Source organism: Rhinichthys klamathensis, unplaced genomic scaffold (genome assembly GCF_029890125.1).
Source record: "Rhinichthys klamathensis goyatoka isolate OS25496 unplaced genomic scaffold, OSU_Roscu_1.1 h1tg000001l_1, whole genome shotgun sequence".
Taxonomy (NCBI): domain Eukaryota; kingdom Metazoa; phylum Chordata; class Actinopteri; order Cypriniformes; family Leuciscidae; genus Rhinichthys; species Rhinichthys klamathensis.
The window spans coordinates 5,552,304-5,569,176 of NW_026606555.1; the positions used below are offsets into that span (position 1 = coordinate 5,552,304).

The following is a 16,873-nucleotide window of genomic DNA, read 5'->3' on the forward strand; positions in this document are numbered from 1 at the left end:
AAGCAATATATAATTTAATATATTTTTCAATATATTTACAAAATATATTTAATTGTTCATAAATATATGGAAATATATTTTCGTTCCGTAAGGCATTTGTATGTTTTTGTCAACTCCAAACCCACTCTGAAGCTCAAGTTTGTTCAATTAGCTTCCTGCAACAGGCCTATGGTGTCAAGCTCCACAAATGACAGAACAGTTTTGCCCGGATATTAAAAAATCTGTTTCACATAAGGAAGATAGTCATACATATTTGGGACTTGAGGGTGAGTAAATGATCACAAATTTTCTGGGTCAACTATTCTTTTAAAGGGTTCTTCATGCTGTCCCACTGGCAGAATATGAGAACTGAGGGAAGTGGGGTCTTCTATCACTGTCAAAAGACTCCATGTTTTCATCTGGAAAAAATGAAAAAATGAAATGAATTCTTCTTTTTCATTTTATATCATTATAAAGCAACCTGTAAATCACCACTAGATGGCGCCTTCGTTATCAACCAAATGTCTGTTGATTGAGAGTTACTGTAAGCATCTAGTGTAATGTCACCTTGGCCTGGGGGTGTGATGGTGATGGTCTGCCCTGTAAACTCCACATCAAAATAGCGAGTGTCTGTTTCTGAGGTTACCTGAGGCTTAAAAGGTGGAACAAGCTGTGGAGAAACAGAAAAACAATATTATACTTGAGTGACCTCCATTTACAACCAGGAGGCATGTCGTAGCATCCCACATAGCAACATTTTGACGGCCCAGATCCGGCCCACATCTGGCACACGTGGAAAGATGATCTGGCCCACATGCAGCGTGGAATGACGGCCCTTGAACGGCTCACTCCTGCTTGCCAGATCTGGGCCACAAGCAGGCCATAGCAATGCCACATGTCAGCCAAGAGCAAAGAAATAAACCAGAACTGGACCTTATCTGAGCCATAAAATCTGTGTATATTAAATATGGAGTCATAAGCCTGTTACAAGCAGAATCACTGAAGGAAAGAAGAGAACAGAAAAAGAGATGAGCGGAAACAAGAACTACAACTGACTTCAGACACAGCCTTAGATGAAATTACATTAAATCTCAAGATCTCAGCAGAGGAGGATTAAACAACTCCACAAACAGCATTACCAGCTTCATGTATTACTAACCAGACTGACTTTATTTCTGTTAGACGTCTACAAAAGTTTTTATTAAGAATTAACTGGGTTTTTCATTTGTAGTCACCATAACAGTGATTAGTGTTTCCATTATTTGGGCTCTTAACTCTTATTAAATCTTTTGTCTTTTTTGGCTGCTGTGACAGTGTTTGTCAAACACATTTGCAACGGCAAAGAAAGCTAAAGTGAAATGATATTATGTGATGATGGTTAATTCTGGATGGGTTTTAAAATCACCATGAAATAGCCCGATTCACTGGTGTCACTTGAATCTAGCAATTGTGTTGTTATATCAATACATTCACATTACAAACCCTGTGTTACTGCAGTTATAAGATTTTAACAAACATGAGCACAATAAGTTGACACACACACAGATATCAACATGGTGACAATCAGCAAAATATTAAGATAATCAAATTAACTCATGACATTTAGTAGCTTTTTTGTGATGTTCAAACAAAAACAACAGCAAAAAATAAAAGCAAATATTAAGAATTAAATAAAATAATAGGAAAGTTCAGCTGCATAATTTATTCATACTGCAATGGATGCTGGGAGTTTTGTACTATGATGGTACCCAGCATGCATTGCAGCAAGGCACTTTTGATTGTCACCATTGTTGAGATTCATGTGCTGATTGTTGATGTCTGTGTGTGTCATTGTAGATTAACTGTTTGTCCCCATATTTAAAAAAAAAAATTCTAACTGATTATTATAATACTGCTGGATATCATGCTGTTGTAATGCAGTGTGTTACGTAAATTTATTTATAGCACAATAAAACTGTTAGATTTGATCAGATTCAAAATTCATCATCAGGCTATTTCAATAATGATTTTAAAACTAAAGGAAACACTAATCCCTGTTATGGTGACTTCAAATGAAACAGAGTTAAACCTCTGTTATTTCTAAATAAAACCTTTTGTAGACGTCTGACAGAAATAAAGTCAGTCTGGTTAGTAATAAGTGAAGCTGGTAATGCTGTTTGTGGAGTTGTTTAATCCTCCTCTGCTGAGATCTTCAGAGATTTAATGTCTTCTTTTCTCTTCAGTTGATTTAATCTAAGACTGTGGCTGAAAGTCAGTTGTAGTTCTTGTGTTTCTGCTCGTCTCTTTTTCTGTTCTCTTCTTTCCTTCAGTGATTCTGCTTGTTAACAGGCGTATTAAGGCTGAGATGACTCCATATTTAATATAAACAGATTTTGTGGCTCAGATAAGGTCCATTTCTGGTTTATTTGTTTGCTCTTAGCTGACGTGTGGCATTGCTATGGCCTGCTTGTGGCCCAGATCTGGCAAACAGGAGCGGGCCGCCCAAGGGCCGTCATTCCACGCTGCTTGTGGGCCAGATCATCTTTCCTCGTGCGCCAGATGTGGGCCGGATCTGGGACGTCACAATGTTGCTGTGTAGCATTTTGTCAATGCTATTATTATTATTCACCTTCTTCTCATAAACATCTTGCCACTCAATACCTTCAAAGAACTTATGCTGCATGATTTCTTTTGCATCATCTGGACCTCCACCTAACCTGCAGACAAAAACAACAACCCAAGAACAGATAAACAAACACCTGAACAGCCAGATTCCCTTGTTACCTTTAAGGCCTCTTCCAAAATAACAACTTTCAGAGAACTGTTAACAAAATCACACACTCATACGCAAAAGTATGCTTTCACTAATTTTTCACAGTCAAACTTTTTTTTTTTGTTCTATGTTACACCTCTTTCACAGCAATTCCTTAAAACATAATAGGGCTTTTCACACCCTGGGTCATTCTAAATACCGGGTAAATGGAAATCCTGGGTTTAGGTTATTTTGTTTTAAAAATTAATCCTGGGGTATGCATAAGATGACATGTCGCACTGTAAATTCCTAAACACTGGGTTAACGTTGTTATTTGCATCCCAGTCAACACTTGATCTCACAGTGATCTCTCCATATGATCACAATATGAGGTCACAGTGAGCTAAAAGTGTAACCGCACAGTGCACTCAGTGTGTGCTCATTTTGTGGCCACAATGTGAGTCACCCCAGCAAGAAATGTTATTGGACATGGACTCCAACATCGCTCAGACGTCAAAGTTTGGTTGACGTCTAAACATTTGATGTCTGGCTCCAACGTCATTAAACACTCCACAAACAGCATTACCAGCTTCACTTATTACTAACCAGATTGACTTTATTTCTGTCATATGTGTGGAAAAGTTCTTATTGAGATTAACAAAGGTTCAAATGTTAATCATTTATTGAAATTAATAGTTTGGTTTGATGTCATGGTGTCATGGTATGGTGATCAGTGTTGGGCAGTTTGACTCTTGTCAATGTTTTAATGTTAGTTTTTCTCTGGTTCCTGTAACTGTTTGTTACAGTAAGAGAAAACAGTAAGAGAAAATTTGATCAGATTATATCTTTTGCCACTTGATGATGATGATGATAATGATTATTTTTATACCATGGTCTGGGTGAATACTCGATTCTGATTGGCTGCAGGGTGTCTATTAAAAAGTGATAGAGGACACCTAGTAAAGGAGTTCTGGTGAAACTGACTGTTTACTGTTCGACATTAATAAATAAATGCGCTGGCTACATCAGCTGTGAGTAACCATAGCAACAGGCAGTCAACGTATCTGTTTACAATTTATTGTATCAAAACAAACATCTAGTTAGCTGTTACTATACCTACCTGTGTTTAAAAAAAAAACCGAAAGTGTAACGCCCATGGCTAGACAACCCTAACTTACATGAAAAGAAATACCTTAACTTTCTGCCTCGTAAGTTAGCTAAACTGAAGGGTTCTACGAGCTGAGTGGACTATAAATATCTCCGGTTGCGTAACCAGAGAAACCAAGTTATTGTTTGTAAAAACGTTAGATTTCGATTGTAAAACTAATTAAAATATAAACTAATGCTTTAAAAATGTGTTATTTGGCAGGTGACCATGGTATACTTGGGTTAATGTCCTTCGAGGTGTCCATTGTCAGGGTATTAATGGACTTCGGCGGAGGCAACCGTCCTCCGCTGCGCGTTAACTTTATAAGAATGTTAGGGGATGATGTTTTATCAATGTTATCACTAAACATGTTTTTAGAGAGTTTATCCTACCTTTTAGGAGAACATTCTGGTATCAAAAATAAAATTAGCTACAGAAAACATTACAAGACCATAACATAATGCTCTCAAAACATTCATAGAACAATAACATTTCTAGCTGGGATGAGCTCATATTGTGGTCATAGTATGAGCACACAGTGAGTGCGCTGTGAGGTAAAACTTTTAGCTCACTGTGACCTCACATTGCTGACGTTGCAGTTCAATGTTAGTTTTTCTCTGGCTGCTGTTACTGTTTGTTATGGCAAGAACAGTGAGAGAACATGCGATCAGATGATGTCAGCTACTTGATGATGATAATGATGATATAATCATGTAGTACTCTGATCAGCTGTTTAATTTCATATAAATGATTATAGTTATATTTCTATAGCATGGCATCAAACAATGTTTAAAAAAGAAAATCTGTACAAAAAAATGTAAAAAAAAAAATTACCAATTTAGACACACTCGAACCTCAAGAATAAGCATGTGAGTCTCAATAACGGTGACATGCTTCATGTATTAGACTCATTGGAGGAGAGTAGTCTGAGCTTCCACTAAAATTTCATTTAATTGTGACAATAATAATATAGTGTCATGTGAAAAAGAAAGGATAACCTATTAAATTCTATGGTTTTATGTCTCAGGACATAATAAAAAATTATCTGGTCTTAAAAGTAGGTACATACAACCTCAGATGAACACAGTGTAATATATTTTACTTTAGACCAATCACGTAGCGCTGAAAAAACAGCAGTTTCTCCCTGACCTCCATATTACACGTGTCATATTTATTTGACAAAAACTAGGCCAAAATGGAAAAGCAATGGGTGAAAAACTAAGTACACCCTTACTGCTTCCATAGGAATTACCGTATCGTTCCAAATATAAGACAATGTTTTTTTCTTGGAAATACATCTGAAAAAATGGGGTTGTTTTATATTCAGCGTCTAAACTTCTACATGACAATAATACAGCCGCAACAATAGGGGGTGCCAAATACGTGAAAAAAACCCAGGACTGATAAACGCAGCAGAGTTAAACAACTCTCATTAAGCAGCCAAGAAATACGGTGTGTCAGTGTTGTTAAAAGATGGTGAGCCTAAAAAGACAGCAGAACGTGGTGGTAAACGCTAACGCTTCGAATAAACTGACAGGCAAGTGTGTCAGTACGTAGCCGAAAAATTAAATGAGGGGTAGCCCATAACCACAGTCGTCATCCAGCTGAAGGCACTTGACATCGCCAAAGAGCTGAATTTACCCACCAGCGAGGCCCATCATTTCTTATTTCAGCTACATAGTCTTGTCTGTCAATATCCTCGAAGCGTGTAATGGATTAGTTGCCCGGTTTTACCTGTATTAACCATACTTGAAATACAAAATTTTGTACATTTAAATATGAAAAACAAGCAATATGAAAATTATTTTCAAATATATAATTTTCTTCAAAAGACAAGATTTGGTCTTCAAAAAGCCTTTTTCCAAAAGGTACATCTTGAAAAAGAGGGGGGTGGGGGTCTTCTTATATTCAGGGTCGTCTTATGAACAATACGGTAAGAGTCTGGCGCTGCTAATCAAATGCCCTTAATTAATTGATCATCAGCAAGTGTGATCACCTCTAAAAAAAGGAGATGTCAAATGTTGAAGTGGCCCAGTCAAAGTCCAGACCTCAACCCGACTGAAGTGTTAAGACCTTAAGACAACTGAAACAAATGCCCACAAACCTCAATGAACTGAAGTAACGTTGTAAAGAAGAATGGGACAAAATTCCTCCAGAACGATGCGAGAGACTGATACTGTCATACAGAAAATCATTCCTTCAACATATTGCTGTTAAAAGTGACTCAAACAATTGAATCACAGGGTGTACTTGGTTTGTCACCCATGGCTTTTCCATTTTGGCTTTATTTTTGTTAAATTAATAATGACACTGTGTAATATGTCATTTGTTGTTGTTCGTTTAAGACCTGCCAACGATCAGATGATGTTCTTCTTTTTATGTTCTGATACGTAAAACCATAAATTTCCAAAAGCTGTCCTTTCTTTTTCACATGAATGTATATATATATATATATATATATATATATATATATATATATATATAATTTATTTTTATTTTTCTACTTTATTCACTCAATTTAAATAAATAAGAATCTTTGACTAAAACACTCACAGACCTTCCAGGTGATGTTATGAATCAATTACTAGAGAAACACATTCTTCATATATCATGAATTCTTAAAACAGTGGACCATACAACACTTAGAGTGATTACTTGACAACATTCAGAGGTCTCTCACCGCTGTTTCGGGTCTTTCTGAAGCAGTCCTGAGAGCAATGATTTTGCCTCGGGCCCAAGTGTACGAGGGAAACGGATCTCATCCATGAGGATTAATTCAAAGAGCTTCTCATGATCCTGGTTGTAGAAGGGCAACCGGCCGCACATCATCTCGTACATGACCACACCCAAACCCCACCAGTCCACCGCCCGGCCATAATCATTGTCCTCAAGAACCTGAAGAAAAAGCAGCAGAGAACCTGAGCCATAAACTTTGAATCTGACAATTTCAAAAGTGGTGTAAATGGGTCAAGATTTTGCTGGTTAGCATGGTAGATGCCATAACTACATTATCAGGGCGAAAAAGTGTGTTTCTCCATTTACAATCATTCAGTGGCTGCTGCTGTGTTCTTACATCATAATTTATTTATATATATTTTTGTATTTATTTTTTTATTTGCATGCATTTATTTTGTTAAATCGCAATTTCATTACAGTATAGTAGATGTTTTGACAGTGATTTTTGGAGGGCTCTTGAAAGCACAAAATGGCTGCCTGTTTACGTCATAGCTCATGGCTTGGCACTGTGCATGTACTGTACTGGTGCCATCAGCCAGTCTTGCCTTGTAATGAAATAATGTTCTCATAATTTTATTTTTATAGTGCTTTTCACAATACACATTGTTTCAAAACAGATTTACAGAAATCCAGGAGAATAATGTTTATAATATCTTAATGCCCAAGTGTCCGCATTTAGAAGTTTTGAGCTGAGCGATAGGATAGTTTATATTTAAGGATGATATAAACAATCAAGCAGTCGAGTTGCTGTGATGTGCTGATTGTTGATATCTGTGTGTGTCATTGTAGATTCACTTTTTGTGCTCATATTTGTTAAAATCTTCTAACTGATTGATGTAATACTGCTGGATCTCATGCTGCTGTAACAGGGCTTGTCACTGGCTTGCTTAGTCCGGGACACTTAATATTCAACAGTTTTATTGATCTGACTGTACTGACGGTTTTGAATGAGAACTGAACTGAACTGGATGATGACATCACTGTTTTCTCCAGAACTGCTTTATAGATGAAATTAACTAAATTAACAATTTATGATCTTTACAACAGAACGGAATCAACACTGAACTGACTTCAGCTGAACAACAGCCGAAATGCATAATTGCTTCTGTTTATCACTGTAACCCACAATGGTAACCATAAAAAGGTTGTGGATGGCTGCATGTGGTGAGATAACAGAAGGAAGATACTCAAAAATCACAGACTCTACTCAATGTATTTGAATCGATATAACAAAAACCAGTCAGTGCGTTAACATGCACTCTCATAATGTGATTATAACGGGATAATGGCCATCCTGCGATTAAACTTTACCTCATGTAAATAATACTTAGATAAAACTAATGCAATTAAGCTCATAATCATAGTAACCATATTCGCATTAACCACATATCATACGCCGGTTTTGATATCAATAACAGCCATGTAAACACCTTAATTGCATTATTATCGCTCTGACCAACGTGTGCATGTGCTCGGTTCTACACGGTGTGTTGTTCACACAACTTCATGAATGAACTCTGTGACATTATTCTGAAGTTTTCTCTGCTCCGCTAAACTCCATCAACACAACTCGCTGCGCAGTCTCTGTCTGTTCCGGCGCGAAGAACGCAGTGGCCAACTAGGGTTGCATAATTCGGTGCACTGTTAGACCTTACCAGGTTTTTTTACAGTAAAATACTGGCAACACTGTTGCCAGTAATTCATTGTTAATTGTACAGTTCTTTACTGTAATCTACAGTATGTTACTGTAAAATGCACTAAATTAAAACTCAAGTTAACTAATTTCACAGTAACCGACTGCCTTAAATTGACCAACTGTCATTTAAATGTATTAACTAAAATTTAGAAGACACTAATAATGTGAGCAAAGTATTACTGTGAACTTATTTCATTTGAGACCACTAAAAAACTATTGTACGTAAAAAGATTTCCACTGGACCAGCAACTACACAGTCAACACCTGTTAAATAAAGCAACATGCAGCTTATCATCAATGTTTTTAGATCTTCTCCTGGACTGAAGCACAGTCTCTACTCTTCAGTACAACGGTGACCCAAAAACTAAATTTTACAGTAAACTACTGGCAACGATGGGTGCTTCTCAATATCTCTCCTCGTCTCCTCGATCCTCCGTCCTCCATCCTATGACCCGGAAACCGATCGAGCTCAGCCATCTTGAAGGACATCTCAATTCTTTAATTGCACCGCGAGGAGGCGAGGAGTGAGGAGGCTTCCAGAGGAGCTATGAGCGAGGATGCACAGTTGTATGCTTTGCGGAAGTGTTTTATCTACTAAACGTGACGCACGTATAAATTCTCCTCCCCCTTCACGTCGGTCACAATCATTTTAATTTATACTTTACCTTTGCAGTTTATATAAACCACACATCTCACATATTTCAACAGGGTATCTTGCTTCATTATTATTTATTACTAATTTCTTAAACAACCAAACTTCAACAATATAAGGGCAGATCCTTTGAGCGCTGCTGATGAGTGATCAAGTATTCCACAGTATAAAAAAACTTTCATTCGATTCCTCTGTCCTCATTTTCTTTCCTTGCAGTCTTCCCTCGCATCCTGCAGGGGGTGGAGCTGAGACGCGAGGAAAGGAAGCAAGGAAAGGAAATGAGGATGCACAAATAAGAATTAAGCATCCAGTGTTGCCAGTATATACCTGTTTTATAACGTACAGTTTATTACTGTTTAAAATACATTTTGTGGGTGTGTCTTTTTATCTTACACTGTTAACCCTTCCAAACCCACAGGGAAATCCACACTACAAAGAGTAAAAAGTAACATTGACGCAGTGTTGCAGTGAGATAATTAAGTGAATATGTAAGTGATTGTTGAGCATTAGTGATGAACACCTGATGTTAACAAGCAGCATCACTGAAGGAAAGATAAACACAAGAACAGAAAATAGAGAAACACAAGACCTACAACTGACTTCCAGCCATTACATATTTCTACACTTATTATTAACCAGTATGACTTTATTTCTGTCATACATCTACAGAAGTTGTTATTGAGATGTTTAATTGAAAATGTTTGGTTTGGAGTTACCATTATAGAGATCAGTGTTTGCTTTAGTTGGGATGCTGACCCTTGTCTTTTGAACATTAGTTTTCTCTTGCTGCTTGAACTCTGTTTACTCAAGTCACACTTGTGCACAGGCACGGTGAGTGAATGTTTGCAGTTATATTGATTATGATGACAAAATCACCATATAGCCTGTTTATTCACTAATCTCATTCAGAGTTTAATTCTCTATCGAAAGTGTGACATTACCACCACTGTGAAACTACAGGAATGAGATACAATGTCTAATATTTTTTAACACATATGCACAACCAAAAAAACGGAGCTACACTGTCTTTTAGAAACAGATATATCAAAAATGAACACATGAATCGCATCAATGGTGGCAATATATATTTTTTTATTATTATGCATTAATGCAGCAGGGCATGCTGGCAGTTTTATTCTATCCTGGAACCCAGCATGCATTGCGACATGAAACTTTTTATTGTCACCATTGTTGAGATTCATATGCTGATTGTTGATGTCTGTGTGGGTCAAAATCAAGCAGGAGTTAAACATGTTTTAATGCACTATATGAATTCAATATCCTTCAGAATAACTGATTACAGTAATATTGCTGGATTTCATGTTGTAGATTCACAGAATAAATATGAAATACCCATACATTCAAAGCTTATACACAGGATGAGATTAGAGAATCACACATGATTATAGCATCATCGCAACAGCCAAAAACACCTGATCAACTTTCTCTTGACTTTTTCTTGCCATAACAAATGTGTTTTATAAATTCACTGTTACAGCAGCCAGAGAGAAACTAATGTTATAAAGTCAAGGGTCAAGAGAACAACTAAAGCAAATACTGTTCTCCATCATGGTGACTACAAACTTTATTATTAACTAAATCTCTGTTAATTCTCAACAAGAACTTTTGTACATGTATGAAAGAAATAATGTTAAACTGGTTTGTAAACTGTTTTCACACTCAGTGTGTTCCACTCAGACTGGAAGTCAGTTGTAGTTCTTGTGTTTCTCTTTTTTCTGTTCTTGTTTCTCTGTCTGTCAGTGATTCTGCTTATCAGGTGTTCATCAGTGTCTCAATTCACTCACTTCTTTTCATTCAAGTGGACTATATTAGAGAATAATTAATGTAGGGAATAATGAGGGTATATGGTGTGATTTGGAACACAGCCTCTGAGTGTCAATTTTGAGCGCTGTTAATTCACAGTATATTACTGCAGGCTATTTTCTCTAAAATGACAAATATAACCCAGAATGCATTGTTTTCTACGGTATTTTACTGTTTTAATGGAAAATAGTATGAAACTGTCAGAATTTTGGCCTTTTTTTACAGCAAGGGTTAACAGTGAGAGTCACAATATTCGGCACAACACCAGCATTGCAATGTTTATCACGGTGCTGAATAATATCCAATACGTCCATAAAAATGTATTTTGTAAATTGAGTAGATTAAAACAATGGCCGATAACATGCATACAGTGTGCCCATCAGAGTGTGGTATAACCTTCTTATTAGCGAATAATCAGAATAATGAAAATTGCATGCAAACTGAAGTGAAGAATTCTGTTCAGGTCATGTAAACATCTTACTGCGATTAAGACCTTACTCTGATTATTAAAAATAATCACGTTATTTGTGCACATGTAACAACGTAGTGAGTGATTAAGTGAGTAACTAAAAATATATGATTAAAATGAAGATGTGTTTATTTTGTGTAACCACTTGCCTTAAAAAAATGAGTAAAACCAAAAAGCCATTTCTTTTAGCTTTCATCATGCGGTGATATGAAAATCTGCAAGGTTTGCAAAAAATATATATTTTAGTGTCTTCTTTTGGAGGTGTCTGATTGCCAAAACACAATTCTCCAGGCAACCAAATAGCAGAGGATAAACAATGCTGTAGATTGTTAGCATTTGTTTGACAGTAAAATGATCAACAAGCATTATCTGGGCTACATGTACGTACTGTATAGATGCCAATTAAACCAATATCTCACTCACTAGCAATGTTCCCTCTAATTTTTCTACATGATTTTATCCTTGGTTTAACTAAGTGGTATTAAATCATATTTTTGAAAACAAGCAGTAAATTCGGAAATAAGATAGGCACATAGGAAAAGTCTATTCACTTGGTTGAGGCCAAAATGTTGGAGGGATGATAACAGAACTACAGTACAGGTCAAGTTATTCGCAAATCTACTGTTATCATTTTGTTATTTATTGTTTACTTTAAGGTCCTTTATTTCTATGGAGCTTTGTTTCTTCAGATTTAGTTGATCATTTGCTTTGAATTATTCTATTTTCTAACAAGGTATGAATATGACTTCATTATTTACATTTATTTTATTGCATTCTATTAGCAGTAGTTCATTTATTTAGGTAAAGTGACAATGTGTGGTTTTAAAATTGTCCTGTTATAGCCCTGAATAGTACCAAAATGTCTGTTTCGTACACTGTAAAAATTGCTGTAAAAAAATGGGCAAATTTTTACAGTAACATGCTTTTTTCCATTAAAACAGTAATACACCGTAGAAAAAATGCATTCTGGGTGATATTTGTCGTGTTCGAGAAAGTAGCCTACAGGAATATACTGTGAATTAACAGCACTCAAAGTCGACACTCATACCCCTTTTCCACCAAAGCATTTTGAGAGCCGGTTCGGAGCCGGTGCCTACTCGAGAACCAGTTCTTTGTGTTTCGACAGCCAAAGAACCGGTTCTCAGCCAGGAAAATTGTTTCCAAAGCGGCACCAACTCTTTGCTGGACTAGAACCGTTCTTTTACCACGTCATGCTTACGTCGGGGGCTGGGGGCGGGTTACTGCACAGCAAAATCCCCAGTGTTAAATTAACACTGCTCAGTGTTTATATGAGTCCACACTCAGAGAGTGTTAAATGAACACTGAAGAAGTGCTAAAGTAAATGAGATCATTAAGTGATTAATTGAGTGATAATTGAGCATTATCGAAGACACCTGATGTTAACAAGCAGAATCGCTGAAGGAGAAAACCATTATGGAGATCAGTGTTTGCTTTAGTTGGGCTCTTGACTAGGGCTGGGCGATATATCGCACGATATGTTATGCGCATCTCTTCAGTAAAGTCGGTTCCTTGATTAGTAGTAAATCACCTTCACCTGCTTTCAGATGGAAGATATGATGCAGATATGAGTGTTAAATTAACACTCAAGAGTGTTAAAGTTAATGAGATAATTAAGTGATTAATTTAGTGATGATTGAGCATTATTGAAGACACCTGATGATAACAAGCAGAATCACTGAAGGAGAAAATCACAAATTGTAAGCCATCGTTATGGCGATCAGTGTTTGCTTTAGTTGGACTCTGACCCTTATACTTTCATCTTTAAATTTTGTTTGTCTGCTGTTATTGATCTACAACAGTCAATTGAACAAAGAAAAGTGTGATCTGATAGTGTTGGTTATGTTTAGGCGTAATCATGCTGTGATCTGAAAAATGAAACTTATTGAGATAGTTTGGTTTAAATCATTAGTAACAGCTTTGTGATTCTACAGCATATTATTATCAGTATTTTTCTTATACACCAAAATATTTAATAAACATTGTTCTGATTAAAAATAGTTTCAAATGAATTTATTTAGAAACACAGACATCAATAATCAGCCTGTGAATCTCAACAATGGTGACACTAATAATGAATGTTGCAGTGGCTGCCACCAATCACAACTCATTAATGGCTCCCATCATGCATTGCGGTATGAATAAATTATGATCTGAATTGTCTATGTAATTTACTTTTCCTAATTGAATATTCTGCTCGTCACCATTGTTGAGATGCATTGACTGAATCTTGACGTCTGTGTGTGCCTAAAAGAAAGATTTTTTTTAAACAACTCTTAAGAAATCCTTTACATTATATCTAAAATGCTGGATATTTATGCAGAATCACAGTTATGCTGTAATCAACAGCATAAATCACAAACATAAAGATCAAATGATGATTGTCATAATATAACTGACATAATTAGATCATTTTTTTTCTTTGTTGATCTGGCAGTTATAACTCAGATACAACAGCCAAACAAAATCTAAAGTTATTAATCTAAGGGTCAAGAGCCCAACTAAAGCAAACAATGATCGCCATAACGGTGGCTTACAATTTTAGATTTTCTCCTTCAGTGATTCTGCTTTAGGTGTCTTCAATCATCACTCAATTAATCACGTAATTATCTCATTAACTTTAACAATCTTGAGTGTGGACTCATATACACTCCCAGGAGTGTTCATTTAACACTGGAGTTTTTGCTGTGTACACTGTAAAACCCAACAAGTTAAGCTAACTCATTTCATTTGAGGAAACCGATTACATCAATTAATTTAAGTTTATAAAAAACAATAGTTATGAGTACTCTGAACTTATTTTATTCGAGTTCACTAAAACAATAATATTTCTTAAAACACAATGAAACTTTACACTGCATTTAATACTGTATATACACTGTTAACAATTTATTGTAATTTTACAGGAAATTCCTGGCAACTAATTGCAGTAAATTTACAGCAAGTAATATACAGGATTTTTACTGTTTGCAGTAAAAAAAAATGTACAATAAAGTACTGTATTTATACAGCAGTGCTACTGTGATTATAGTAGCATTATTACAGTAAAATGCTGTAATTTATTACAATTTACTGTACATTTACTAAGTTCCGTATTAGCCAATTAAAAACACAACAATGGTACAAATTTAGGCACCATTATGGTGAACAGTGTTGCCTTTAGTTGGGCAATTTGACTCTAGACTTCTTATGTGAATTTATGGTCATCATACATTATTTGTTGCAAAGAAAGTCAGAAACAAAAGTGGTCTGGTGATAGGCGTATAGTTTACAACATAATAAAATACAAAAAAACAAACGAAAGTGGTTTTGTTATTAATAGATTTTTTTTCAACAACATGCATTTTTTTATACAGATCAGACATCAAGCTGATATTTTTTCTAAAATTGGGAATGTAATATTTGGACACACACACAGACATCAAGAATCTACATATGAATCTCAACAGTGGTGACATGCTTTATGCTGCAATGCATTCTGGGAGGCTACATAGTTTAAAACTCCCAGCATGCATTGTAGCATGAAGCATGTCACCATTGTTGAGATTCATATGCTGATTCTTGATGTCTGTTTGTTTCTAAAAAAAAATTTATAATGATTTAAAAAAAAAAATCAAAAAATTTATACAAAAATTCAGAATGTCTGCCCTGTGTCAAGTAAGGTCAAAGTTATTTATTAATAACAAATTACAACTTTTGGTCAGGGTCCAGGATAAGATTAGTGAATCATTCTCCTTTTTGATAATGAAAACTATAACACTTGAACACCTTTGGTTTTGTTTCGCTATGTAACAAATTATGTGCTTTGGTAAACACTGTTACAAAGACCAAAGTTTAACTTAAAATGCTAAGAGTCAAACTGCCCAACTAAATTAAACAATGATCACCATAATGGTGACCAAACATTTTAAAACATCGACATCTAACCTCTGTTCATAGACTTATGACTGAAATAAAGTCAGGCTGGTTAGTAATAAGTGAAGCTGGTAATGCTGTTTGTGGAGTTGTTTAATCCTCCTCTGCTGAGATCTTCAGAGATTTAATGTCTTCTTTTTATCTATATCTGATTTTAAGGCTGTGACTGGATATCCATAGACTTAGATTTCTTGTTAATGTTTCACACCTGATTCTTCCTAAAATGTTTGATTCTGGTACCGTTGGCAGCCGCCGGGCAATTTCAAAATTCAAACAGCAGCGATCCCACAATGCTATGCGGTGGCTGTAAAATAATGCTTCTACAGTGTAGTTACAATAAAATTACAGGACTGTCCACACATTTCCCATCATGCATTTGCATTTACAATAAAAACATGAATACAATATGTTGTTGTAAAATTTATTGTAAAAATTACATCAATTGCTAACAGTGTAGCTGAAACTTCACTTTATTGAGTAAAAACAGTGAAATGACAAACTTTAAATGAACTCAGAGCACTTGCAGTTACTGCTAGCTCACAATATCACACACAGTCAAATCGAATGAGTTAAGCTGACTCATTACATTTGAGGAAACCGATTACCTCAATTCATTTAAGTTTATAAAAAACAATAGTTATGAGTACTCTGAAATTATTTCAGTTGAGTTCACTAAAAGTAGATATTGCAGTCAAGAAATTAAGTGATTAATTAAGTGAATAATTAAGTGATTGTTGAGCATTAATAATGAACACCTGCTGTTAACATCACTGAAGGAAAGAGAAACACAAGAACTACAACTGACTTCCAACCACAACATTAGATGAAATCAACTGAAGATAAAATATTTTTAAATCTCTCAAGATCTCAGCAGAGGAGGATTAAACAACTCCACAAACAGCATTACCAGCTTCACTTATTACTAACCAGTTTGACTTTTATCATGCGTCTACAGAAGTTGTTATTGTGAATGAACAGAGGTTTAGATGAAGATGATTTATTGAGTTTCATTTAAAGACACCATGATAGTGGTCAGTGTTTGCTTTAGTTGGGCTCTTGACCCTTGACTTTATAACACCAGTTTCCTCTGGCTGCTGTAACTGAGTGTTTATATAACACATTTGTTATGGCACAAAAGCCAAAAGAAAATTTTGTTTTGATGATGAATTATGGAATGATGAATCAACATTTGGTGGCTTGATTCTCTGATCTTTTCTAGAGAGTATTCTCTGATAAACAGGTGATATATAACTTGTATTATTCATTATCTAAGAACTGTGATTCTGCTGCAAGGCCCTTTCAATCAGATTTTAAAAACCTCTATGGTATCATGCTGACGTATACAGACATCAAGAATCAGTAAATGAATCTCAACAACGGTGACCATTAAAAAAACGATTCATGCTGAAATTCATGCTGGGAGCCATGGATAAGGTTTGTATTATGGTAGTACCCAGCATGCATTGCAGTATGAATAGTTTTTTTAATGGTCACCATTGTTGAGATTCATATGCTGATTCTTGATATCTGTGTTAGTTTTGGTAATGAATCACATTTTCTGTAAAATCCTTCATACTATCTGAAATTCATAACATTGCTAGTTCTTATGTTGTAGAATCTATTTTCAAATACAACTAATAATATAATCAGAGATTAGACTCTGAATGAGATCAGAGAATCAAGTCATTAAGTGATGATTGTCATCA

General features: G+C 35.5%; 1 protein-coding gene across 3 annotated transcripts in view; it reads right to left on the reverse strand.

Moving 5' to 3' along the window:
• Positions 1–301: 301 nt before the first annotated feature.
• Positions 302–16,873, reverse strand: part of LOC130086533 (RAC-alpha serine/threonine-protein kinase) — a 43,207-nt gene continuing 26,635 nt past the window's right edge. For all 3 annotated transcript variants that reach the window (XM_056252693.1, XM_056252622.1, XM_056252773.1), the window contains exons 11-14: positions 6,538–6,752; positions 2,588–2,675; positions 547–649; positions 302–398 (exon numbers count right to left, since the gene is read on the reverse strand). In XM_056252693.1, the coding sequence (XP_056108668.1) occupies positions 319–398; positions 547–649; positions 2,588–2,675; positions 6,538–6,752 (486 nt within the window). In that variant the 3' untranslated portion in view covers positions 302–318. The remainder of the gene's footprint in view (positions 399–546; positions 650–2,587; positions 2,676–6,537; positions 6,753–16,873) is intronic.